The following is a 22,858-nucleotide window of genomic DNA, read 5'->3' as shown; positions in this document are numbered from 1 at the left end:
GCCAGCCTTTGGCCTGAACCTTGAGGTGTTTATGAAAGTCTAATCTCCTAAATATATTTATTATTGTTGTTGAATGTTTAAAAATAAAACATTAACTTTGGACTAAGTATCTTGCTTTCATTTGTTACCACTGTCGATGTAAGAGCTTCCAAACCTGTAGAGACGTTTTATGAGTCAAAACTGACGACACACAAGGGAGCAAGGTCCCAAATGCTCTGGAGAATGGCAGTTCTGTGGGTTCTTTTCTGCATCTGAAATTAAGGAGGAGACGTAAGGAGGATTACGGGAGGGTGCGAGGAGCTAGACCGGGACTGGGTTACAAGAGTGTTAAGCTCTGGAGGGTGGATACTATCACAAGGAGGGGTCTGAAGGGGGCATTTCAGGTGTGTTAACCTAGATGCACGGAAACAATGGATAGGGCTTGCTTAAGGCAAACAAGCTTTTTAGCAAAGAATTTGCATGCCTGGGGTGTGACTTCTCACGGAGGCCTGCCCATTTAGGAATTTATGATCAGGTCTCCCTATGAGGTTACTTTCCATAGAACCACCCCCTTTTTTTTTTTGTTCACACCACTTAATATTAGTCACGGTATGTTTTCCAGTTATAGTTGATATCATATTATTCAGAAATGCAGTCCAGAAAAGCAAGACGATCAATAGCAATAATAACTACATTTATGGAGTAGTTAACTCTGTTACAGAAATTGTGCTAATCACGTCACAAACACAATTCCCATTCTTGTTTTACCTGTTGTAGCTAAGGAAGCTTCAGTGTTCTGCGTACCTTTCCTGAAAGTCACACTAGACGAAAACAAAGCCAGAATTTGCACCCAAGTCTTCTGGCTTTAAAGACTGTACATATAACTACTGATCTAGACAACAAATAGCAGGTCGGAGCAATGTCCATTCAGCCCAAATATCAAGTATCTAAAATTTACATCTAAATTTAGATCTAAAGCATCTAAAATAAAAATGTTGTTTCTTATAGTCTCCTCAGTCTTGTTTTTACTGCTTTGGGCTCTAAGTGAAGTGAAGAGCGATGTTTTAAAGCCCCGTGAATAACTGAAAATCCTCATTTATTCAACAACTGCTCAGCTTCTCCTATGAATGAGGCAAGGTGCTGGGTGGGGAATCTGACGATGACAGTTCTTGCTCTTTGAGGTCAGGTCGCAGTGGAAGAGGCAGAACTGCACCTACTGCAATCTGGGCTGTCGCCAGCATGCAGGGGGTGAGCCGAGGGCTACGCTTTCCCACAGGGCTGTTGGGGGGCCGGGAAAAGAAAGCCCGTGAGCAGGGCGGGGGTGTCAGGAGGGATACCCGGGGACAGAGGAAACGACAAGTACAAATGCCCTCGGGTGGGAGCCTGATTGCTTCTCGGGGAAGCAAAGAGGCCACTATGGCCAGAGGCGAGTGGGGGTGACGCCAGGGGCAGGGGTACCAGGTCCAAGAGGAGAGGGAAGGGGAGCACAGCCCGTCCTGTCAAGTCTTGGGCTTTTACTAAGATGGGAAGACCTGAAGGGTTTTGAGGCGAAGCCACATGTTTTAACTCGGGCTTTCCAGGAACCTCCCTGGCCTGCTCTATAGGGGTGACGGGGGGAGACCAGTTAGAACGTAAGTGTCGTCAGCCTGCTAAGAGATGAGGGTGGCCTGGCCACCGTGGTGATGCAGGTGGTGAGAAGCGATCGGGTTTTCGTATGTTCTGACAAGATTTGCAATGTGGGGTGTGAGAGAAGAATCAGGGCGACGTCCAGGTCTCCAGCCTCAGCACCTGGAAGGGGAGTCGCCGGGCACTGCGAGGGGAGACGGGAGGAACCGGCTGGTGGGGGGCTGTGGGCAGCAGAGCTCAGCTTTGGACAGATGCCGAGGTGCCTACTAGTCTTCCACGTGGAGATGCGGATCAGGCAGTTGAATATCCAAGTTAGGAAAGATGAGAGGCTGGAATCCGGCGAACACCAAGGAGAATCTGCAAAAGCTTAAAAAAATGGTGGCGGGGTGGGGGGGGTGCGATTGAATGACTCTCTTGAAAAAGGTTCGAGGCATTTTAATTTATATCCTCACTGTTTCTGTATCACTTACAAAGCTCTGTGATGACTGTAAAACTCGTGGCCGCATCAGGCTGTGAGCGGCGGCTATAGCCAGGTCAGTGGTTTCTAAACTGTGGGCTTCAGGCCCCAAACGTCAGCTCACCTGGGAGCTGCTTCGAGCTGCAATTCTCGAGCCCGGGACCTGCTGCGTCGTAAACTCTGGGGAGGAGGCCCAGGGAGCCCCTCGGACGTGTTCTCCGGGAGGCCGTTATGCGCCTTAAAATGGAATCAGCTCGATAATAACAAGTTTAGTATTTCCAGGTTTCAATCATTGAAAAAAAAAAGGAACAACTTTTTTTTTTTTTAATGGGTAAAATGTTTTTATTGTTTAAAGCATAAAAAAAGAGTAAACAAAACCAGTATGACATTTCATTCTCACTCAGCCTTCTCAATGAGGTTATAGAAGTACGGTGCCACTTAGTCTGCATAAACTCTGGAAAATGTCTAGAAGTTCACACTAATAAAAACGCACTTAAAACGTGGATAATAAAAAACCACCTCCCTGATACAATTAAATTTGCTTTGAGAAAAATTTCTAAATATAGACTCCTACATAAAGAGGACCTCACATTTTCTTGTTTGCCGAGGCAGACAGCATTTTCCCCATGTTACCCACAGACGTCCTAGCTGCAGGCCGCCTTCTCACACCTCCTTTTCCTTGATATAGGTAACAGAAAAGCAAGCTAAAATTCATGCTTTGCTTCAATTTAATCTCTTATTTTGCTTATGATAAAACAAGATTCTTAACTTGTAACCAAGATCTTTTAATAGGACTGGTTCATTTTCTTTTCATTTCAAATCACAATTCATTAAAAAAAAAATGAAGATGATGATGTCAATGTATGTTTTTTAAGTGCCTATTATTCAGCTGCTAAAATCACCCTAAGCAACGCGTCTGAAGCACGTGGACACACACGTGTGTCTATCTCTAAGTACTGCTCCCGCATCACCCTGGCTTTTGAGCTGAATGAAATCATACTAATATGATCTTAGTAAACTGGGATCACAGGTTAGAATCCAACTCAATCATTCAGTGCACGCATCTGTGGAAGGAAAGATGCGTGTGCTTCACATAGTTTCAACTTCATTTTCTTTCAGATTGGTCAAAGATAAACAATGTCCACCATTCGTTAAATAAAAGCCTCCTGACCTATGTCATACATGTACTGTTGCTCATTAAAATAAGTGCATTCTTGCTGTGGAAATTCTGTTTTGGAAATTTTTATAAGGTCACCTTTTCAAGGCATCGGCAAGAAAGGATCAATGTTTTCTTTGAACTGAAAGAAACACACGACAGGTCACTAGCTCATTCTCTGCATATAGGATGCTATGATAGAGGTGAGTAATTTCACCCCAAGGGTGTTCACTAAAAAAAAATACATTAATTGCTTTAAGGAACTGCGTGAACATGGTTAATCTGAAATAATTTAACAGTGACATCCAGAGAGCTGGTTACTTTCCTGGTTGGAGCTACACATGAAAGCTGATGTAAAATAACATGGGGGAAATACAGAGCCACTTGAGCGCTTATCACTTTATTTCTGCAATCATAAATGGCAATGATTTGAATGAGTCCTGGGCATTGATCTGAGTGTTTAAGTTCATCCCTAATTATCCTTTTCTTCTGTTGCTCCCTTTTAAGAAACGCCACGCCAGCCGGCGCACGGGTGTGTTCCACGGAGCCTCGTGCACTGACGTCCTGTGCGCACCTGGGCTCGGCGGTCGTGCCTCTGCTCACACTCGGCTGGTTAGCTTCTCTGCTGCATGGCGTTGCAAAGCTTTTGCTGATTTTCAAGGCAGTCTTTCAGCTTATCCTCTGTCAAAGTCAGTCGCTGCTCCAAGATCGAAACAGTCTGCAAAAAGGAAGACAAAATAATCCACGGCTGGTGGCCTGGTGGTGGGACAATGATGATAATCTCTGCAGAGCAGGTGCTTCTCAGAGCTGGACCCGCGGCCCTTTCGCCAGGAAGTTGGCTCAAAAATGGGCCCCAGAACTTGCTCTGTTTCTGTGCCCTACCCCAGGGCAAAGCCTGTCAAGCAGTTTGAAGAAAAGAAAAAGAAAAAAGGAAAAAACCCACACCCTGATGCATCCGAGGAAAAATAGAATAAAAGAACAGGCCTCTGTAGACAGTTCTGATGTCTGCTCTTCCAGAGCTCCAATGCCAGGGAAGAGGCCACCTGCGGCAATCTGGGTGGTGCCACGAGCCACGTGGGCGTGTGGGGAGCGGGGATGGGAGCAGTGTCACATGCCCATCCCAGGTGCCACTTTAATGTCATCGTTTGTCATTCTATTGCACCCAATCTATGACAGATCATACCTATATCACCCTATACGGCTGGACACCTAATTTATTTTGAAAATATCAAAATGATTTCTACCAGTTCTCACGCCCAAGAGATGATTATAGCACTTCAAAGGGTTCTTAGGAAGGCTGAGTGAAATGACGCATGGAAAATGCTTCAGAGAGCGCCTGGCACACAGGATAGGATGAATCTTAGCTAGTCTAACGCCTTCAGCTAATAAATACGTACATGACTACACACATGCACAGACACACGACTACTCTTAAATTTGGAGAAACTAATTTTTTGTTGATACCAACTTCATCTTCAGTCTTTTACATCTTAAAAAAAATACTTTTATTATAAAATAAAACAGATTCAGGAAGCTGCATAAAACACGTTACAATTAATTCTCATGAGAAAAACACTCCTAATCGGCACCCAGGTCAAGGCCTAGAACTCTGCCAGCCTTTCCCTGTATCCGTCAGAATCACCACTCCCGCCCGCCCCTAACAGTGACTATTCTGACCATGACAGGAGTCACTTCCTGAATTTCTTTATCATTTAACCTTTCACATGTACATCCCTACACAGTAGAATTTTGTCTTACCCATTTTCAAGGGCTGATGTGCCATTTAAAGTCTTTTTTAACCAATAGGCTCCTATTCCTTCCCTTCCTTTTTTTATATGTTGTCTGTGGCCAGGCTCGGGCCATTTGAATGCAGAGTTCCCACTAGCCTGGACTCTGGGAAGGGCGCACTCAGGTATGGTGCAGTCTGCTCTTCCACCCTCCTTATGTTCTGTCAGTTGGCAGCCGGATTCAAAGTCTGAAAAGACTTAGATTAGATCCCTAGGTAAGATGATAAATAGTGGTCTATTCCTTCACTGGAAGCCACATTAATAAGGTTTGGTCATTTCTCTTTTCATGATGTTAGTAACTACTCAATGCCAAGATCTATTAATTCCTAGGGATTGTTAGTGGTGATATTCTAATTCCATCATTAAAACTATATTAGAATAATTTCTAAATAGGAGACATTTCCCTCATCTACTACTTGGTTACCCAGTGGTAGAGTTCCTAGGGGAAAGGCAGAACAAATACTTGGTTATTTTAGTCAGCAAGTTTCAAGACAATGAATTAATGTCCTAACATCCTCCAAGGGTAACCAATTTTTTAAAATGTCATTATTTAATCACTTTTGCTTTCATATTTGATACTACTAATAATGACAAATTAAAAATAACTGACGCTGGTAATATATTCTGCCATTTCTTGAGTGCCTACAATGGGTCGAGCATTTTGCCAGATATTTTACAAACAGTATCACAATCCCGCATGCTAAAGCTGTTAAGAATATTATCAACACTTTTAACACTGGTTGGCTCCATTATCTCCCATCTAAAACATAATTTCATTTAATTTATTTCTAATTACAGTTCAGTAACGACAGTTATTAACACTGCAGCCGAGTCAGAGGCCCAGTCATCTGTGACGAGGGTGAATCAGAAGGCGTCCGTGTTACTGGGCGCCGGCCCAAGGGTTCGCTGTTCCCATTCTGAAAGTGCGCTGTGCCTGCTTTTAACCACTTTCATATGTAAAAGCCAGCCAGCTATTAAAAATTAAAGATAAAAAATCACAGAGACATTCAATAAAGCTTAAAGTGATTCATTTATCTGTGAATCAGGTAAAAAGGAAGGAGAAATGGGTCATGAAGCTGAAAGAGTGGAGAAAGATTCACGTGGGAGACGTCACGAGGGCCCAACCTCGCACGCGAGCGCGCAGCTGAGGGAGCCGCGGCAACATGGGAAACAAGCCAACGAAAACTAAATCTCGCATGGAGTTGAATGTTTTTACCCTGTACTTAGTGGCTCTAACACAAAAGCATATGGGGTGACTGACAGACCGATGCCAGCGCCTTATCCCAGGCCAAAATAAATGAATTCTCTGGAGATGAGAACGGGACATCTGAATGCTTCCGAACTGCCCAGGTGATTATAATGTACAGCCAGGGCTGAGAACAGTATTAGGTTACTTCTATGCAAGAGCTATTTCAACTTGAAATATTTTTCTGGAAAAATAATTGACGTCTCTCTAGATTACATTATAGTCTCTCTCTCTCTGTATAACTGTGACAATGTCACTCTGACGAATATTGGTGTTCTCAGTCCATATATCAAAGAGGAACAACAGAAAACTTCTTCAAAGGAAACACTGACCCTGCAAAGCTGGAAGAGAAACCTTTGGTGTATCCATTTCAACACACCACTTCCCTGAAATGACACCTATACCTCCTGACCAAGAGTTGGAAGACCTTTGGTGTATTAACATCCATGGTATTCCTTCTTTGCAAAGGAAAACTGACATCAAAGGGCTAGGTAAGATTCTGAAACAGGAATGCAAAACCCACCGCCTCCAGAAGAACACAGCATCAGTGTACGGAGCTTTGGAATGAGGGAAAGCATGTACTGGATAGCAAGAATATCTTCAGAGTGAAGAACTGTAAACCAAACACTGCCAATATTTCATTCTAACCAGAAACGGTTAATCTCAATACATTTGTCTTATGGCCCTAAACGTGTCGTTGAAACTGTCCTAATCTGAACACATCAGAAATTCTTAGGGTAAAACATCACTGCCCAGATCAAGTACATTTTTTGCATGGAGTGCTGCCACCACTATTTTTCAGTCTCTACTGCTCCCTTCTGGCCCCTGGATGCAAGATATAGCACCGAGTGAGTGAGTGTGCGTGTGCGTGTGTGGCAGGGCAGGGCTCTGACTTTATCTCCACAAGATCTTGCAGAGCATGCCTTGCTATACTCTAAGAAAGAAAAATTTCCCCCAGCTCTGCCAGTTCTGCAACCTGCTGTAGCCAGGATTGTTCTGCATATCCTACCCCCAGAGCAAAGCACGCCAACTCACCTGTGTCAGAACGTTGAGCTGATCCATAATGTGCTCCAAAGCTTCAGTCACAGCGAGTGGTATGCTTCTTTGACTCTCAGAAGGGAGGTCACTCACGTCTTCTGTTTTCTTTTTCAAGGTTGTTGATGCATACTCCGATGGCATTAAAGAAGGATTCAAGAAATACCTGCACAGCTCTTCACCCTTGTCTGGTACAGTTCTAACAATAGTTTCCGTTGCCTTTGAAATCACAGAAAGGACAGAAAGTGTTCATTATATTTTCCAAACTTTAAAATGATATATATATATATATAAAATATTTCAATATTTTCTTTCTAAAAGCCCAGCTTTCCTTTAGTTGTTTATTCTCAACTATGACAAAGTATGGGAATTACAATTCTAACATGGAAAAAAGCTAACAATAAACAGAGAAATTTTTCCTTGATTTTTTTTTTTTAATGAACTGCACTTTGCATGTATCTGTCTGAAGGATTAGCTGTTCTACCATTAAAATATTGTTAGATGTACTCTAGTTCTTAATTGAAAAACAAATATCACATACATTAAGGTGATTATTATAAAAAAAAGTGGAAGGTAAGTGTTGGTGAGGAAGTGGAGAACTTGGAACCCTTGTGCATTGCTGGTGGGAATATAAAATGCAGTGGCTGCTGAAAAACAAATTCACTGTTCCTCAAAAAGTTAAAGGTAGAATCACCATATGATCTAGTTATTCCATTCCAAAGTATATATCTAAAATAACTGAAAGTAGGGACTTGGACAGATACTTGTACAGCAACATTAATAGTAACATTATTCAAAATAGCCAAAAGAAACAACCCAATATCCATCAACAGATAAATGTATAAACAATGGAGTTAGCCACAAATATAAATGGAATTCTGATACCTGCTGCAACATGGATGAACCTTAAAAACATTACACTAAGTAAACCAGACACAAAGGAAAATACTGTATAATTCTACATACATGTGGTACCTAGAATTGGCAAATTCAGAGACAGAAAATAGAGTAGAGGTTACTATGAGCTGGGAGGAGGGAAATGTGGAGTTATGTACCTGTTGTTTAATGGGTACATAGTTTCTGTTTGGAATGATGAAAAAGTTCTTAAAATAGATACTGGGAATGGTTACTGCGAATACTTAGTTAATGCCAGTGAACTACTCTTAGAAATGGTTAAAGTGAAATGGTTAAAGTGGTAAGTTTTATGTAATGTATATTTTACCACAATAAAATAAAAACACATCATAAAAAACCCCTCAAAATATATAGCAGTGAAAAATCTAAAAATAAAATTAGGAAAACAATTCCACTTACAATAGCATCAAAAAGAATAAAATACTTAGAAATAAATTTAATAAACGATGTGCAAGACTTATATACCAAAAACTGCAAACCATCACCGAAAGATAATGAAGATCCAGATAAATGGAAAGGCATCCATATCCCATGTTCATGAACCGTAAGACTTGGTCTTAAGATGGCAATACTTCCCAGTCAATATATAGAGACTCAATCCAATTCCTATCAGAATCCCAGCTGCCTTTTTTAAAGAAGTTGACAAGCTGATCTTAAAATTCCTACAGAAAAGCAAGGAACTTAGAATAGCCAAAAGAGTACTGAAAACTAAGTTGGAGAACTCATACTTCCTAATTTCAAAACTTACTACAAAACTCCAGTAGTCAAGACAATGTGGCACTGGGGTAAAGATAGACATACAGATCAACGGAACAGAATTCAGAGTCTAGAAATAAACCCTTCCATTTACGGTCATTTGATTTTTGACAAAGTTGCCAAGACAATTTAATGGGAAAAGCACTGTCTTTTTAACAAATGGTGCTGGGAAAACTGGATATCTTAATTCAAAAGAATGAATCTGGGCCCCTATCTCACATCACATACAAAATTAACTCAAAATGATCATAGACTTATATATATTTTTAAAAAACCTATTTAAAAAAAGAAAACAAGAAGTACATTTTCCTGATCTTGGATTAGACAGAGACTTCTTATATATAACACCAAAAGTACACATGTCAAGATAAATAAATAAATAAATTTGACTTTATCAAAATTAAAAACTTTTGTGCTTGAAAGATACCAACAAGAAAATGGGGAAAAACCCACAGAATGGGAGAAAATATTTGCAAATCACGTATTTGATAAGAGAGTTGCATGAAGAACATATAAAGAACTCTTATAACTCAAAGATTAAAGGACAAATAACCCAATTTAAAAATGCTCAAAGGATTTGAATAGATACTTTTCTAAAGAAATTACACAAATGGCCAATAAGCACATTAAAAGATGGTCATCATCATTAGGGAAATGCAAACCAAAATCACAATGAGACACCACCTAATATTCACCAGGATGACTATAACAAAGAGGACAGGATATAAGTGTTGGTAAAGATGGAGAGAAGTTGGAACCCTAACACAATGCTGGTTAGACTACAAAATGGTGCAGTTTGGTAGTTCCTCAGAATGTTAAACATAGATTTACCAGATGATCCAGCAATTCCACTCCTCGGAATATGCCCAAGAGATAAGAAAACATACACCCACGCAAAACTTGCATGTACATGAATGTCATAGCAGCATTACTCATAATGGCCGAGGAAATGGAAACAATCCATATGCAACCCAATGCTGTGAGAATGAATGGATGAGCCAAATGTGGCACATCCATCTAGCTGGTCTTGCTCAGTGGTTAGAGCATCGGCCTGCACACTGAAGGGTCCCAGGCTCAGTTCCAGCCAAGGGCACGTACCTCAGTTGTAGGCTCGATTCCTGGCCCCAGTTCTGGGGGCGTGCAGGAAGCAACCAGTCGATGTGTCTCTCTCACATTGATGTTTTTCTCTCTTTCCCTTCCACTCTCTCTGAAGAGCAATGGAGAAAATATCCTAAAAGCGACAGGGGAAAATATTCTTGGGCAAGGATTATAAAAAAAAGAAAAAAAGTGGTATATCCTTGCAATGGATATTGGTTACTCACAGAAAGGAATGAAGTACTGATACGTGCTACAATGTGAATGAATCTTGAAAACATTAGGCTAAGCTACAGAAGCCATACGCAAAGGTCACGTATTGCATGACTCTGTGCATATGAAACAGTCAGAATAGATAAATATAGGAAGACAGACTGAGACTATAGGAACTGGGAAGAGGGGAGAAGGAGGAGTGATCGGTAATGGGTACATGAGTAATAAAAACGTTCTAAAATTCCTTTTGGAGTGATGAAACATCCTAAAATTAGATAGTGGGGATGATTACACAACTTTGTGAATATACTAAAAACCACTGAATTGTACACTTTAAAAGGGTGAATTTTATAGTATGTGAATTATATCTCATTAAAGCTATTAAGAAAACAAATAAAACTCCAAATATATGCATCACAGAAGTTTGTGTCTTTTAAATTTTTAATCAGTTTTTCATTTCTGGTTATCACTTGGGATGTGAGAGTTCCTAACAGAAATTGCCTCAAACATGGAAAGTACACTTCTAATGATAATGGTAATGATTGGGGGGGCGCAATGAAAATTAGCACTACAGAGCTTACTGTGTGTGCGCTCGGCACTGTTTCCAGTCTTTACACGTCTTAACTGGTTTAATCCTCACAATAATCCTATCAGGCAGGTTCTACTCTTATTCCCGCTTTACAAGTGAGAAAACAGAGGTACAGACTAAGCCACTTGTTCAAGGCCACATGGGTAGGGAAGACGCAGGAAACCAGCCATGAATCTAAGAGGTGCCAGGACTCGGGCACTGTAACTTTGGGATCAGAGCCACTGTTTCCCACCATCCTTCCAACCATTTTTTTAGGAAAATAAAGATGGTCAAGCTTCTGTCTGTCATAATCTTACTAATTCACCATTTGCTGAAAATAATAAAAACAAAGTCAAAATCCACCATTCAGAATTCACGCTTATTTTAAAAATATGTATAAAGCACACCTTAGTACTCCTGCGCAGCCACGTGTTACCTACTCAGGGGCTTCTCGCTTGTGGACTCGGCAGGTATTTCTGGAGCCCGGCTCTGCGCCAGGCACTGTTCTAAGCCGCGGGGACCTAACAGCGGGAGGCACAACCCTAGACGTTCAGGTGCCTTCAGTCATTTGATAACTTATCTTTTCTTCTTTTCTTCCTCAGAAATTTATTAACTTACATTTTTGTTTTACTGTCTAGCAGGCTATATTTATCTCTAAACACCACCTTGCTCTCTGAGCAGTTACGCTCTGTTCCCTCAAATTTCTCACATTTGTGATATGTTAGAGTGTGAAGCTAAACTATCTGAGGGAGAACGCCTTTTTAGGGGCTGATGTACTCATTAAAATCCAGCTCCCACAACAATTCCATTACTATCACTTTGAATTACTCAACTCCATGTGAGAAAGAAAAGCTAAAATTGTCCTTCAAATGTCCAGAAGCAGAATTTCATCAATCACAGATCATGAAAAAACACGTCACCATAAAGGATTTCAGACGCTTCTCATTAGACATGCCCAGAAGCATCTGGGACCTCTCTTCACTGTCTGAGCTACAGGAACCGGGAAAATAACATACAGCACTTACCTATCTAGGTGGGTCCCCAGCTACGGGCTGGTGGCAAAAACTAAGATGACAGCACATTTAGGTAGCACGTGGAATATGCAAAGGGTTTGCCAGGAAGTCCTGCCTCACAACCACAGTCTGCATTCTTGATTCCGGCGGCCACCTCAGGGGCTGCAGACCATGCCTGGACGGATAGCCATGCACAATCATCCCCCCGAAACAAATAATTCCTGCTCAAAGGACAGGCTTATTTATTTATTTAACATGGCTTCTTCTGGGCCTGCAATGGCCTTCTCTGCCTTCCTCGCATGATGGGATCCTTTTTGATCTCTAAATTCAGCATAATTGTCACATCTCCAGAATAGCAGTCTCTGCCCATCCTCCTAAAGCAGGACTTCCTCCTCTAGCATGACATCCTGATGTTTTCTGCCATAACTGATTAGAGCCTGTGTTTATACATTTGTTCCATGTCTTACTGCCTGTCTCCTTCACTAGACTGTGCTATGTCCACTCTTCTCACCACTGTATCCCCTAGACTTAGGAGGAACTTGAATATTTTTAATATGTTAACCACTTATATGCAGATTTTATTACGGTTCTCACATATGAAAACCAAATTCTCTATAACCAAGACAGCCTTTCTTTACACGAATCACAACCTACCTAAGTGTGTGCACACATGGCTGCAGATATCACTAGTGATCTGTAGTAGTAGCTCCAGCAGTTCCTGGGGAAAGGCCTGAACCTAATAACAAGTTAGTAGTTGAACTCCAGGGGTTTGCAGTCAGGGTAGTTAGTGAAGAAAGGGCAATAGGGCAAGGAAAAGACTTAGGATCATAGCCTATTTTCAATACACCTTAATAGCATTTTCTTGTGACCAGCAGCAAATACATTAATACTTTATGACACATGGAGACAACAGAGGAGAAAGGGTGAAGGCAGAGAGGAAAAGTACTAGATCTCCATCCCACAACATTAGCCAGCTGACATTCCTGTCTTTCTGTCTCTCAAAGGTTTTGGGATCTAGATATTAGGAGACCCTTTCTCACCAATCAACCCTGTCTTTGCATCCTGTTTATACAGGGAAAGAGAGATGTAGAACTTGGGGAGGTTTCAATGCACTCATTCATAAAGAACAACAACAACATAAAACAACTGAGAAGGGGGAAAAATGTTTAAGATTCTGAGCTATTACTAGGAATCCAACAAAAGAGGCTTCGCTACCTGCCGCTCCCAATACAGCGAGGCCCCCTCCTACTTCAAAGTTGCTAATATTCATTTTTGGGTGAAGGCTTACTGAGTACCGACATCACCCAAAGCCTTTATCAGTGTTCAGTGTGAATGTGATGCCTGCTCCGGAGGAGCAGGAGTCTGTTGTGGTGAGGGGATTAGGACGGAGCAAGGCAGAGACTCCTGGCAGTGCCTGGCACACTGAATGAACTGCTGGGTGAACAAGAAACACCAGCAGACAAATGACTGAAAGACTGTGAAAAAGAACAAATGCTTCAGTGGTCAGAACTCACACCATGTTCCCTCATCTCTTACTTTTACTGCTGACACTTGGAATACAGTAGGGTAACAACTCATTCACTGATTCATGCAACAAAGGCCTCCGAAGGCAGGCGTCAAAGCCACCTCAGAGAACAAGTCAGATGTGGTGCCTTCCTCCACGAAACCAGCGGTTCTCCAGGGACCCACTTCATGCCCAAGGATGGCAGGGCAATCACCACACTTGGTGCTCCTTGGATGAGCCCCTGGTTGCCATTTCAAAGATGGGAAACGCAGCCTCACCAAATGCAGGAATGAACCTAGGTGGCTGAGAAATCGTTATCTCTATGGGTTAAAATGCTTCACTTTCCATCTGAATGTATTAAATAGTGTAAAAAATACAGAGCTGGCTGATGCAAACAACTTTGAGAATCCTGAGAGCTGAATAGAAAACCTGTCATCTTCTGTGGACAAATGACTCCTCACAGGTTGTTAAATGCCACGGTTAATTTCAATGCATAATTTTTCATATGTCATATACATTAGAGAATGAATTCTTTTAATGTTTGGTAGAAAGTGAAAACTGTGGCATTTGAAAGCAAATTTTTATTAGGAAGTTCACCATTCAGCAATGGAATTGAGGTCCACACACCTAAACTATTAGTATTAATACCATAAACAATGGGCCATTCAAGGTACTGTGCTGCTCAGTTACATGCGAGTTCCCGCACTGCGTTTACCTGCTTTCTCCCTCCCCTCCGGCTGCCCTCGCAGGCGCGTGGGAACGAATCCCGGCTGCGCTTCACTCCCAGGAGCCTCTGTTCATGCCGCCAGCAGAGCATCTATAAGTCCTTGTTATATCTGTGCTTCCACGTCTACATTCCCTACTAGATTCTAAGGGACACCCTCTTACCCCGTCTCATAGGCGTGACCCAGAACGTGATCGTCCTTTTCTTCGCATTGCATAGTGCATGAAACACACAGCTCAACTTTTGTTGAACTGAACTCAGTGCACTGTCCTGTATCAGCTGAGCCATTCACAAAATAGAAATGTTAATAATTTGACAGTATTTGGAGAGAAGCATAAACCAAGGTGAAACCAATATCATTTTCTACTAAAAATTACTGTCTGAAAAGCCCCCGCAGAGGCGCAACCAGGGAGCAATGCAAGCGGTTATCACTGAGCTGCAGATCGCCTCTTGGCTCTTACCCCTTAAAAGTGTATGTGATGGCTTCTTACAAACAGCGTGAGGATTTTCTCTCAAGTGTGAATGCAAAAGTAGGCATTTCACGTGTAAAGACAATCAGTGACTTAAATCTCAGATATATCTTTAATAAATGGGTTTAAATAAGTCAGTGTTGGCTTATAGCTAATATTTCTAGTCTTGGTTTAATTCTGTAAGTGGGAAACAAAACAGACAAAAGTCAGAAAAGTTCATCCAGAAGTGGTCTTGGCCCCTCAGCTGAAGCATGTTTCCCAGCACTGAAGGTTCTAAAATAGATCTGGGATGGTCACTTGTCAGGGATATTGTGAGAAACACACAAACATTAGATCAGGAAATTCAACGGAATGCCCTTTAAAGTCCTTTCCATTCCTGACATTCTGAGATTTCTAAGTCACCACACACACACACACACACACACACACACACACACACACACAGACTTACTAAATGCCTGCCTGAAATAGACTAGGATAACAAAAAAATATATTTTGCCTGGACAAAAATAAAAGCAAATATTATTGTTCAAAGAAAGAATGGATCATTTATTTTTAATGATAACATTTAAAATAGGGATTAGAAAATGCAATAATCTCCATATGGAATCTAAAATAATGAAGACATACCATTCATTCAAACAAAATCATTTTAGTTAGCGTCTACATGCCAGGAAAATTCTAGGAGCCAGAAGCATAGAAGCGTATTAGTTTCCTACTGCTGCTATAACAAATTATAAGTCTAGAGGCTTCAAACAACACAAATTTATTATCTTCAAGTTCTGAAGGTCAGAAGTCCAGAATAGGTTTTACGGGGCTAAAATTAAGGTGCCGGCAGAGCTGCGTTCCTTCAGGAGGCTTCAGGAGGCTCTAGGAGAGAATTTGTTCCTCCCTTTTCTGGCTTTTAGCGGCTGTCCACACTCCCGGCTCATGGACGCATCACTCCAATCTGCTTCCGTCGTATCTCCTCTAATTCCCATGCCTCCCTATTTCTCTTACAGGACCCTTGTGATAGCACTGAGTCCACCTGGATAATCCAGGATTATCTCTCCGGCTCAAGATCCTTAACTTGATCACATTTGCAAAGTCCCTTTTGCCACATAAGGAAACCTATTCAGAGGTTCTGGGGAATGAGGGCAAGGGCATCCCGATGGGACCGTTACCCCGCCTACTGTAAGGAATGAACAAACACAAGAGACCCTGCTGACATAAGGTTATACCCAGTGGGTGAGGTAGAAAAATACAAATATGTGATGTAATATCAGGTAGCGGCAATGGTTACAAAGAAAAATAAAGCTGGGTAAGGGGTTACATTAAGACGTAGCGCCGCTGGTGAGGCGTGTTTCAATGGGAAGGTGGAGCACCACTCTGGGGCATGTTAAATTCAAAATGCCTGTTAGACTTGCAAGGGGCGAAGTCATGAAGGCATTTGGAAATACATGATCTGAGGCTTCTGCGTTGAGGTTGTAGAGTTACTAGAATATATACAATGGTTTTTATAAAAGATACAAATGACTAGCCAGATGCAAAGGTACACAGGACAAGGTCCGGAAGGATCCCGAGTACAGGAGTTTGTGTTCTGTTGGAGTTGGGGTGCTCGGCATATAAACATTTACAGCCATGGGTCTGTGATCACTCCTTGTGGAGTCAAACATGAGAAGAGTCGCAAAGACTTTAGAAAGCAGGGAGAGGAGAAGGAAAGTGACTCGTGGCATGGAAGGTAGGAGGGGTAGCGGCCCACAAGCCGCGTGAGAGGAGCTTCAAGGAGAAGGGAGTGATCCCCATGCGCAAGTGCGACAGAGAGGCTCATTCAGATGGGTCACTGGGTCCTTGGCATGAGCAGGAGGGTGGGGACAAAGCTTAACTGAAGCTAATTCAGAAAAGTGGAAACTGAAGAAACAAAAACCTGAATACAGGCAATCTTTCGGGGAATTTGGCTATAAAAGGGAGCAGAGCAATAGAGGAGCTGGGAGGTATGAGGGGTCAAGTGAAGTTTTCCTTTTTGATGATGGGAAATGCATTACAGAAGTGTGCCGATGGGAAAGACAGAGAGGAGGAGCACCGATGTCACAAGATCACGAGGCGGTAACTCCTAGGTAGCCGGGGTGGCCAGGCAGTCCTGAGGGCCCTGCAGCCCCGTGCAAATGGATTTAAAGTGAGATCAGTCAGCACGGACGCCTAGGCAAATTCAGTTGCTGGAGTGTAGGCATGGACTAGGCAGAGAAATAGAGTCAACCAGCTTGAAAGTTTTCTTGATGAGACAACAGCAGAAGAAAGAGGCAAGACCGTGCCTGCACGACGAGATACAGAACCTAAGCCACATAAAGGACGGCACAGACACGGAGGTGGGCGGGGAAAAGGCAGGAAGCTCAGTGAGCTGCAAGCGTTTCTGGGCTCATGAATTATCAAAGTTGGCGGACTAGAGAAGTGGTGGCCAAAGAGTGGGAGGCTTTACGCGGAGTTTACCATCAGCACAAAGGACTCAGACAGTCACCGAGTTCATCGGAGAATCCCGACAGAGAATGTCTGTCTGCCAGCGGCGACTCAGTGCTGCTCTGTCTCTGGTTCCCTCCTTGCGATCAAAAGCCAGTGCTCACCAAGAAGCGGATGGACCAATCAGGGAAACAGAAAAAAGAGCCATAAAGTCACCCATATGGGGATGTCACAGGCCCACCACAAAGCATTCATTTTCAGTCTCTAAAATCTTTAGGAACAAAAGGCTGTGGATCCTGAAGGAGCGAATCACATCTCCTCCACCTTGTACACGGTCGCACCCTGTGAGTCCTTGTAAGAACATATCCACCTGATCAAGTCTGATAGATTTAATAGTTTTTGGGATAAAATCAGAGAATGTCATGTAAAGTTTGTGTCTCCCAAACTAAATTTGCTGAACTGAGAAAGCCTCTGTTTGTCCCGTGGGAGAAATCATGCATCTTTTTTCTCAAAGAGAGAGCCTTCAGGCTTTAGGGGTAAGGTTTCACGGAGAGCTTTGAGTTTTCTCCTTCAGACCAAACTGGAAATTTTAGTTTTGTCAGAGACTTGAAAAACACACTCCTATGCAGCTATCAACTAGAATATCTGAATGATTCATTCACTCCCCTTGGAAAAGACACCTGAAGTCACAAATCCACTGTCTGTCTTTGTCTTTAATCTTTATTCTTTTCTCTATAGAAGCTTATTAATTTTGAAGACACAAATGGGTAGGATACAACAAGGTCAAATAAGATCTGTACAAAACTGTCTATGTTTCACTTCTTACAGAATTAGGCAAACACAAACAATAACTTCCTTAAGAGAGGCTCTGTCTCCTGACGCCCGGGGCTGAGTCTACAATAGGGTACTGCACCAGGCAAATCTTAGTGAGTAAGTTCTGAGCAGAAAGGTAATCAGTGCTCTCTCTTTTGCGTTAATATTAAACTAAAAATGCTACAAGTATATGTTATTCCCCATGGTCCAGTAGACAAATATAACAACAAAACTTCCTGTAAATTCAAAAAGGGGGAACGCGTAGCCTTACTGCTTCTGTGAATCCTGTTGTTTATACCTCAAAGGGCTACAGAGTATGGGGTTCCTATGATCTCTTTCTTACAGAATTCAACAAGAATAGTTTATGCAGCGTTCTGAAATGACCAGGGTGGAAATAAACCACTATTTATAGTTATACTTCACTCCTTGCTCAAAAAAGGTGTGTGTGTGAGAGAGAGAGAGAGAGAGAATCTAAATTCTGAGGCATGTAATAGCTTATGTTTCAAAATGATATATTTTTAATTTGATATTTCATATTCAATTAAGTATTACATCGTGGGGAAAAATGGAAGCTAAACTTTGAAAGCCATATTTGGTTTAGTTTCACCCACATTATGTCTCAAAAAAGCCATCTGCGCGCCTCTCAGGAAGCTGCCGTTTCTTTGCATGAACAGCAATCAAGTGAAATTAATAATATGAGTAAGAAAAACAGCCTCACTGCAACACTAGCGATTCTGAATGAATCAGTAATCCTTCTTTTCTTAAATCTAATAACAACTGATTCATTTGTTTCAACTATACTTTAAAAATTCAATGAAAAGGTTTACAGAGTAATAAAGCAACCATCCCACCCACCTTAAGATATAAAGTGTACCCTTTTCTGACTGATCGCCCACCGTTTCCCTTGTAAAGCATGCCACCACCTCAGACACGGAGCTGTCATCACAGCCAACGTCCCTTTACTTTTATCGCACGCACAGACACCCCTAAACAGTAGCCTTGCTTTTACATGTTTTAGAACTTCACATAAAATAGAATTATATTAGATCCTTTTGGTATTTTCTATTAATCAACATTTTTAGGCCTGTCCACGGTGATGCAGGTAAGTCTAATTCATTTATTTTCACTGCCAAATAGCATTCCATTGATTGACTATTCCACAATTTATGTCCCTTCTCCTGTTAACAAGTATTGAACGCTACAGTGCGCATTCCTGTGAATGTCTCCTGTATACAGGTACGAGAGTTTCCCTAGGGTGGAATCCTTAAGTCATAGTTTTACCAGCTATTGTTCAAAATGGTAAAATCAAGTTGTTCTTCTATGAGCTGAAGAAAATCTCCCTTTTTCTACCAAGTCAACAATTTTTGGTTGTTAGACATTTTAAATTTTAACAAGATTATGAACAGAAAATAGTATCTCATGGCTTTAATTTCATTGTGCATTTCCTTGATTTCTGGTAGCTTGAGCATACTTTACGTGTATATTGATAATTCTACAAAGCACCTGTTTAAATCTTTTGTCTACTTTTAATTGGTCTACTCTTCTTTCTAATTTATATTAAAAGTTCTTTACATATTCTGGATACCATTATCTTGTAACACATCTCCTACTCTATGGTTTGCTTTATTTTATTTTTATTTACACAAGTTTCTGTTTTAAATGTAGTCCAATTTTTAAAAATTCTTTATGATTTGTATATTTCACATTTTATTTAAGCAATTCTTGCCTACCCAGAAGGCATAAATATATTCTTCTGTTTTCTTTTAGAACTTTTTAAATATTGTTTTTCTTATTTAAGTTTTTAACCTGTCTGGTATTGATATTGTTTGTGGTTAAAAGTAAGAACATAATTTTATTTTTTTCAACATACCCAGTTGTCCCAGCAACAATTACTGAACAGCCCATTTAGTGAGCAACACATCTTCATGGGTCTGCAAAGCCAGGCCTTTCATATACCAACCACCTATATTTGTGTGGGTCTGTTTATGTGCTCTCCTCTACGAACTCTTTCTGTCTATCCCTATAACACCATCACACTTAGAGTTTAACAAGCCCCTAACCTTCAAATACTTAGAAATTCTCCTGGCTATTTTTGGCCCTTTGTCCTTCCATATAAGCTTTAAAATTAACTCTTTGGGTTTGACTAAAATTCTTACTGGAATGTTATTGTAATTGCCTTGAATTTGTAGATTTATTTGGGGGGAATAAGCATCTTAATGACATTGTGTTTCCCTACCTACAAATACAGAATTCCAAAAAATAGTAACTATTTTATAAATTTCATGTTTTCCTCACATGGCGGCCCCTCTAGTATTCTCTGTATCATTTCAGTTTTAGTATATGCACTTCCAAAGCAAATACACCACCACTACTTTATTATCACAACAATGCATATGTACAGAAAAAGCCAACCAAATCCACAAGTCAAATTACATCCTCAGATAACTATCCTTGTTATTTTTGTGAAGCATAAAATTATCACAGCCTGGCCGGGATGGCTCAGTGGTTGAGTGTCAACCTATGAACCAGGAGGTCAGGGTTCGATTCCCGGTCAGGGCACATGCTGGGGTTGCAGGCTCCATCCCCAGTACAGGGTGAGCAGGAGGCAGCCGATCAATGACTCTCATCATTGATGTTTCTATCTTTCTCTCCCTTGCCCTTCCTCTCTCTGAAATCAATAAAAACAAGTTTATTTGTTTTTAAAAGAAGAACTAGGAGCAAGGTATGCAAATATGCATTTTAAAAAAAACACATAAGATGATCACAGAATCAGAAGCATTACATTGAACATTTCTGAAAAATAACTTCCCGGGCTTGCTTAGTCTCTGAGATAAATAATGCCATTCTTTGGCCTTTCTTACAGACCCTATTTTCTGTTACTCAAAACTCTTCAAATGCCAAATTCAAATGAAGCAAGCTGCATGTTAAAAGTCATGAGATAATTCTTTTAAATTACACACATGAAGTAAATCATCCTTTGCTCACTTGAATACTTTACTGTATTTGTTTCAATGCTATGAAGAAGCAATTTTAAGGCAAAGATTCAACCAATCCTTTAACAAAGCCACATTCAGAATACTGGCATGCTTTATAGAACATCTTTTAGAGGACAAATATTATATTTATTGTTTAGTCGCCATCTAGAATAATGTGAGTATTCTAGTATGATTAATGATAACTGTGATTATAACAGTAATGCATATTCATAGCTGGGGATTGAGAATCACCCTTCTATCTATTTAGGATTCATTAAATCATTCATGAAACAGAGTGAAAGCTTTCTATGTGGACTCAGGATACCAGTGTACATTATATTAGTTGACTTTAATTTGCATTTGCAAAATAATAGTCCTTTCTCTTCTTCCCCAAGTAGATGCAATCTGCCACTCATTTAAATCTCTATTATATGATATGGTGGCTACATGAGTGGCACATCAAGTCACATGACTTGGGTTTAATCTTATCTCTTCCTTGTGTTAACTGTGTGACCTTGGACAAATTACTTGACCTCTCTAAGTTCAATTTCTTCATCTATAAAATGGAGAAAATAATTCTGAGCTACATTATAAGGTTGTTGAGCTACATTATAAGAGTTTAATTATGGTTTATATTCAATTACCTATCATCATCAATATCATCATACTGTGTCCTGCTCCCATGCCACTAAAATCTAAATTGCATCTTTCCAGGAGGCAGAAGCCAAAACTTACCCTCTTTCAGACACTTGACAACATGCTGACTAACTCCTATGTGCAAAGCACTCAAAGTAATTAATAAAAATTTTTGAATTAAAGATGTTTCTCTATCCATTATATTCCAAATTTTTAAAAAATTCTCCCCATCTATGTCTGATTTCTCAAATTAAATAATAAGTTATTTAAGGGTAGGTGGCAGTTCAATAAATAAGTAAATCAGCTATACTAAATGTTAACTAGTAAGTGAATACATATATGCTGACTATACATTTAAAATAAAAATTACTGTTTAACAAATCCAAGACAACATGTTAAGACACTTTCAGATGTAGTTTTCAAAAGGAAAACAGGTTTGTTTTCAGGCAACTGCCTGAAAAATGTATACAATACTTTTGAAAAGTACTTAGTAGACAAAGACCCAACATCTGGTTGAAAATTCTGGTCTTATCATTTTCATGGATAAAAAAGTTTTCTAATAATCATGTAGGATGCCAATCAAATATCAAGTATTTAAATCTATGAATCTCATCTAAAATATTTAACCTCTTGATAAAGATAATGTAACTGGACATAGTCGAAAAATTACGGCATAAAATCTCCTGGAAAGAATAGCTTATGGGTAGAAAATCAATAACAAATACTTAGTTATAAGTAACTAAAAATAAGATGCTATGATAACAGTATACTGTTTGATAGTGATACTGTATTTTTCTTTCCTACATTTTTGTGTGCAGAAAGGTGTAGGTTTTTTCCTCTTTATTTTGCTGGTGAAAGAAACTCAGACACCAAAGGCAATAAAAATGACTGTGTTTATAAAGATTGGTGTTGGTTTTTTTTAACCAATTACCATGGGGAATAATGGTCTTGGAGAAATAATATTCAAATACTACCATAAAATTCAAAAATATTTATCACAGATGCCATGAGTCTAAGAGAATGAGAACCAGATTCATAGCTTTGTAATAAGAGTGGTTAAGGATCATGATACTTTATCTGCACACGCACACGTGCGCACGCACACACACACACACACACACACACACACACGGAGGAGAAAGCAGGAAGATCTTAAAGCAGCAGCAGGACACTCTGTCTGCTATGGATAAGCCATTAAATGTAACCACTTTTATCTGCTTCATATTTCAGTCACAGTATTTACCAAATACCCAGCATTATTCAAACAAACAGTCTTCTACTGATCCCTCCAGATGAATGAGGGATCACCTGTTTATGGTAATTTCTACATGTACGATGGAGCTGCAGAACAGGGGTCATCCTGTGGGACCTCATGGCTTGGCTGATCAATGAAAGATTTTCAGATCTCTACTTCTGGAATGGATGCCCCATACCCAAGCCTTACCTCTTTCCAACCC

At 40.5% G+C, this 22,858-nt stretch overlaps 1 protein-coding gene across 9 annotated transcripts in view; it reads right to left on the bottom strand.

Annotated features, from left to right (window-relative positions):
• Positions 1-2,387: 2,387 nt before the first annotated feature.
• POC1B (POC1 centriolar protein B) overlaps positions 2,388-22,858 on the bottom strand; it is a 90,649-nt gene continuing 70,178 nt past the window's right edge. For 3 of the 9 annotated variants that reach the window (XM_081127562.1, XM_081127561.1, XM_081127563.1), the window contains 2 exons: positions 7,287-7,505; positions 2,388-3,936 (listed from right to left, as the gene is read on the bottom strand). In XM_081127562.1, coding sequence (XP_080983688.1) covers positions 3,832-3,936; positions 7,287-7,505 — 324 coding nt within the window. In that variant the 3' untranslated portion in view covers positions 2,388-3,831. The other 6 variants (XM_081127555.1, XM_081127557.1, XM_081127556.1 and 3 more) reach the window with 6 other exon arrangements.

This window comes from Miniopterus schreibersii (genome assembly GCF_964146895.1).
Source record: "Miniopterus schreibersii genome assembly, chromosome: 2".
In the NCBI taxonomy this organism is placed as follows: Eukaryota; Metazoa; Chordata; class Mammalia; order Chiroptera; family Miniopteridae; genus Miniopterus; species Miniopterus schreibersii.
The sequence above is the reverse complement of the archived record's forward strand: the minus strand, read 5'-3'. Positions and strand labels throughout refer to the sequence as shown.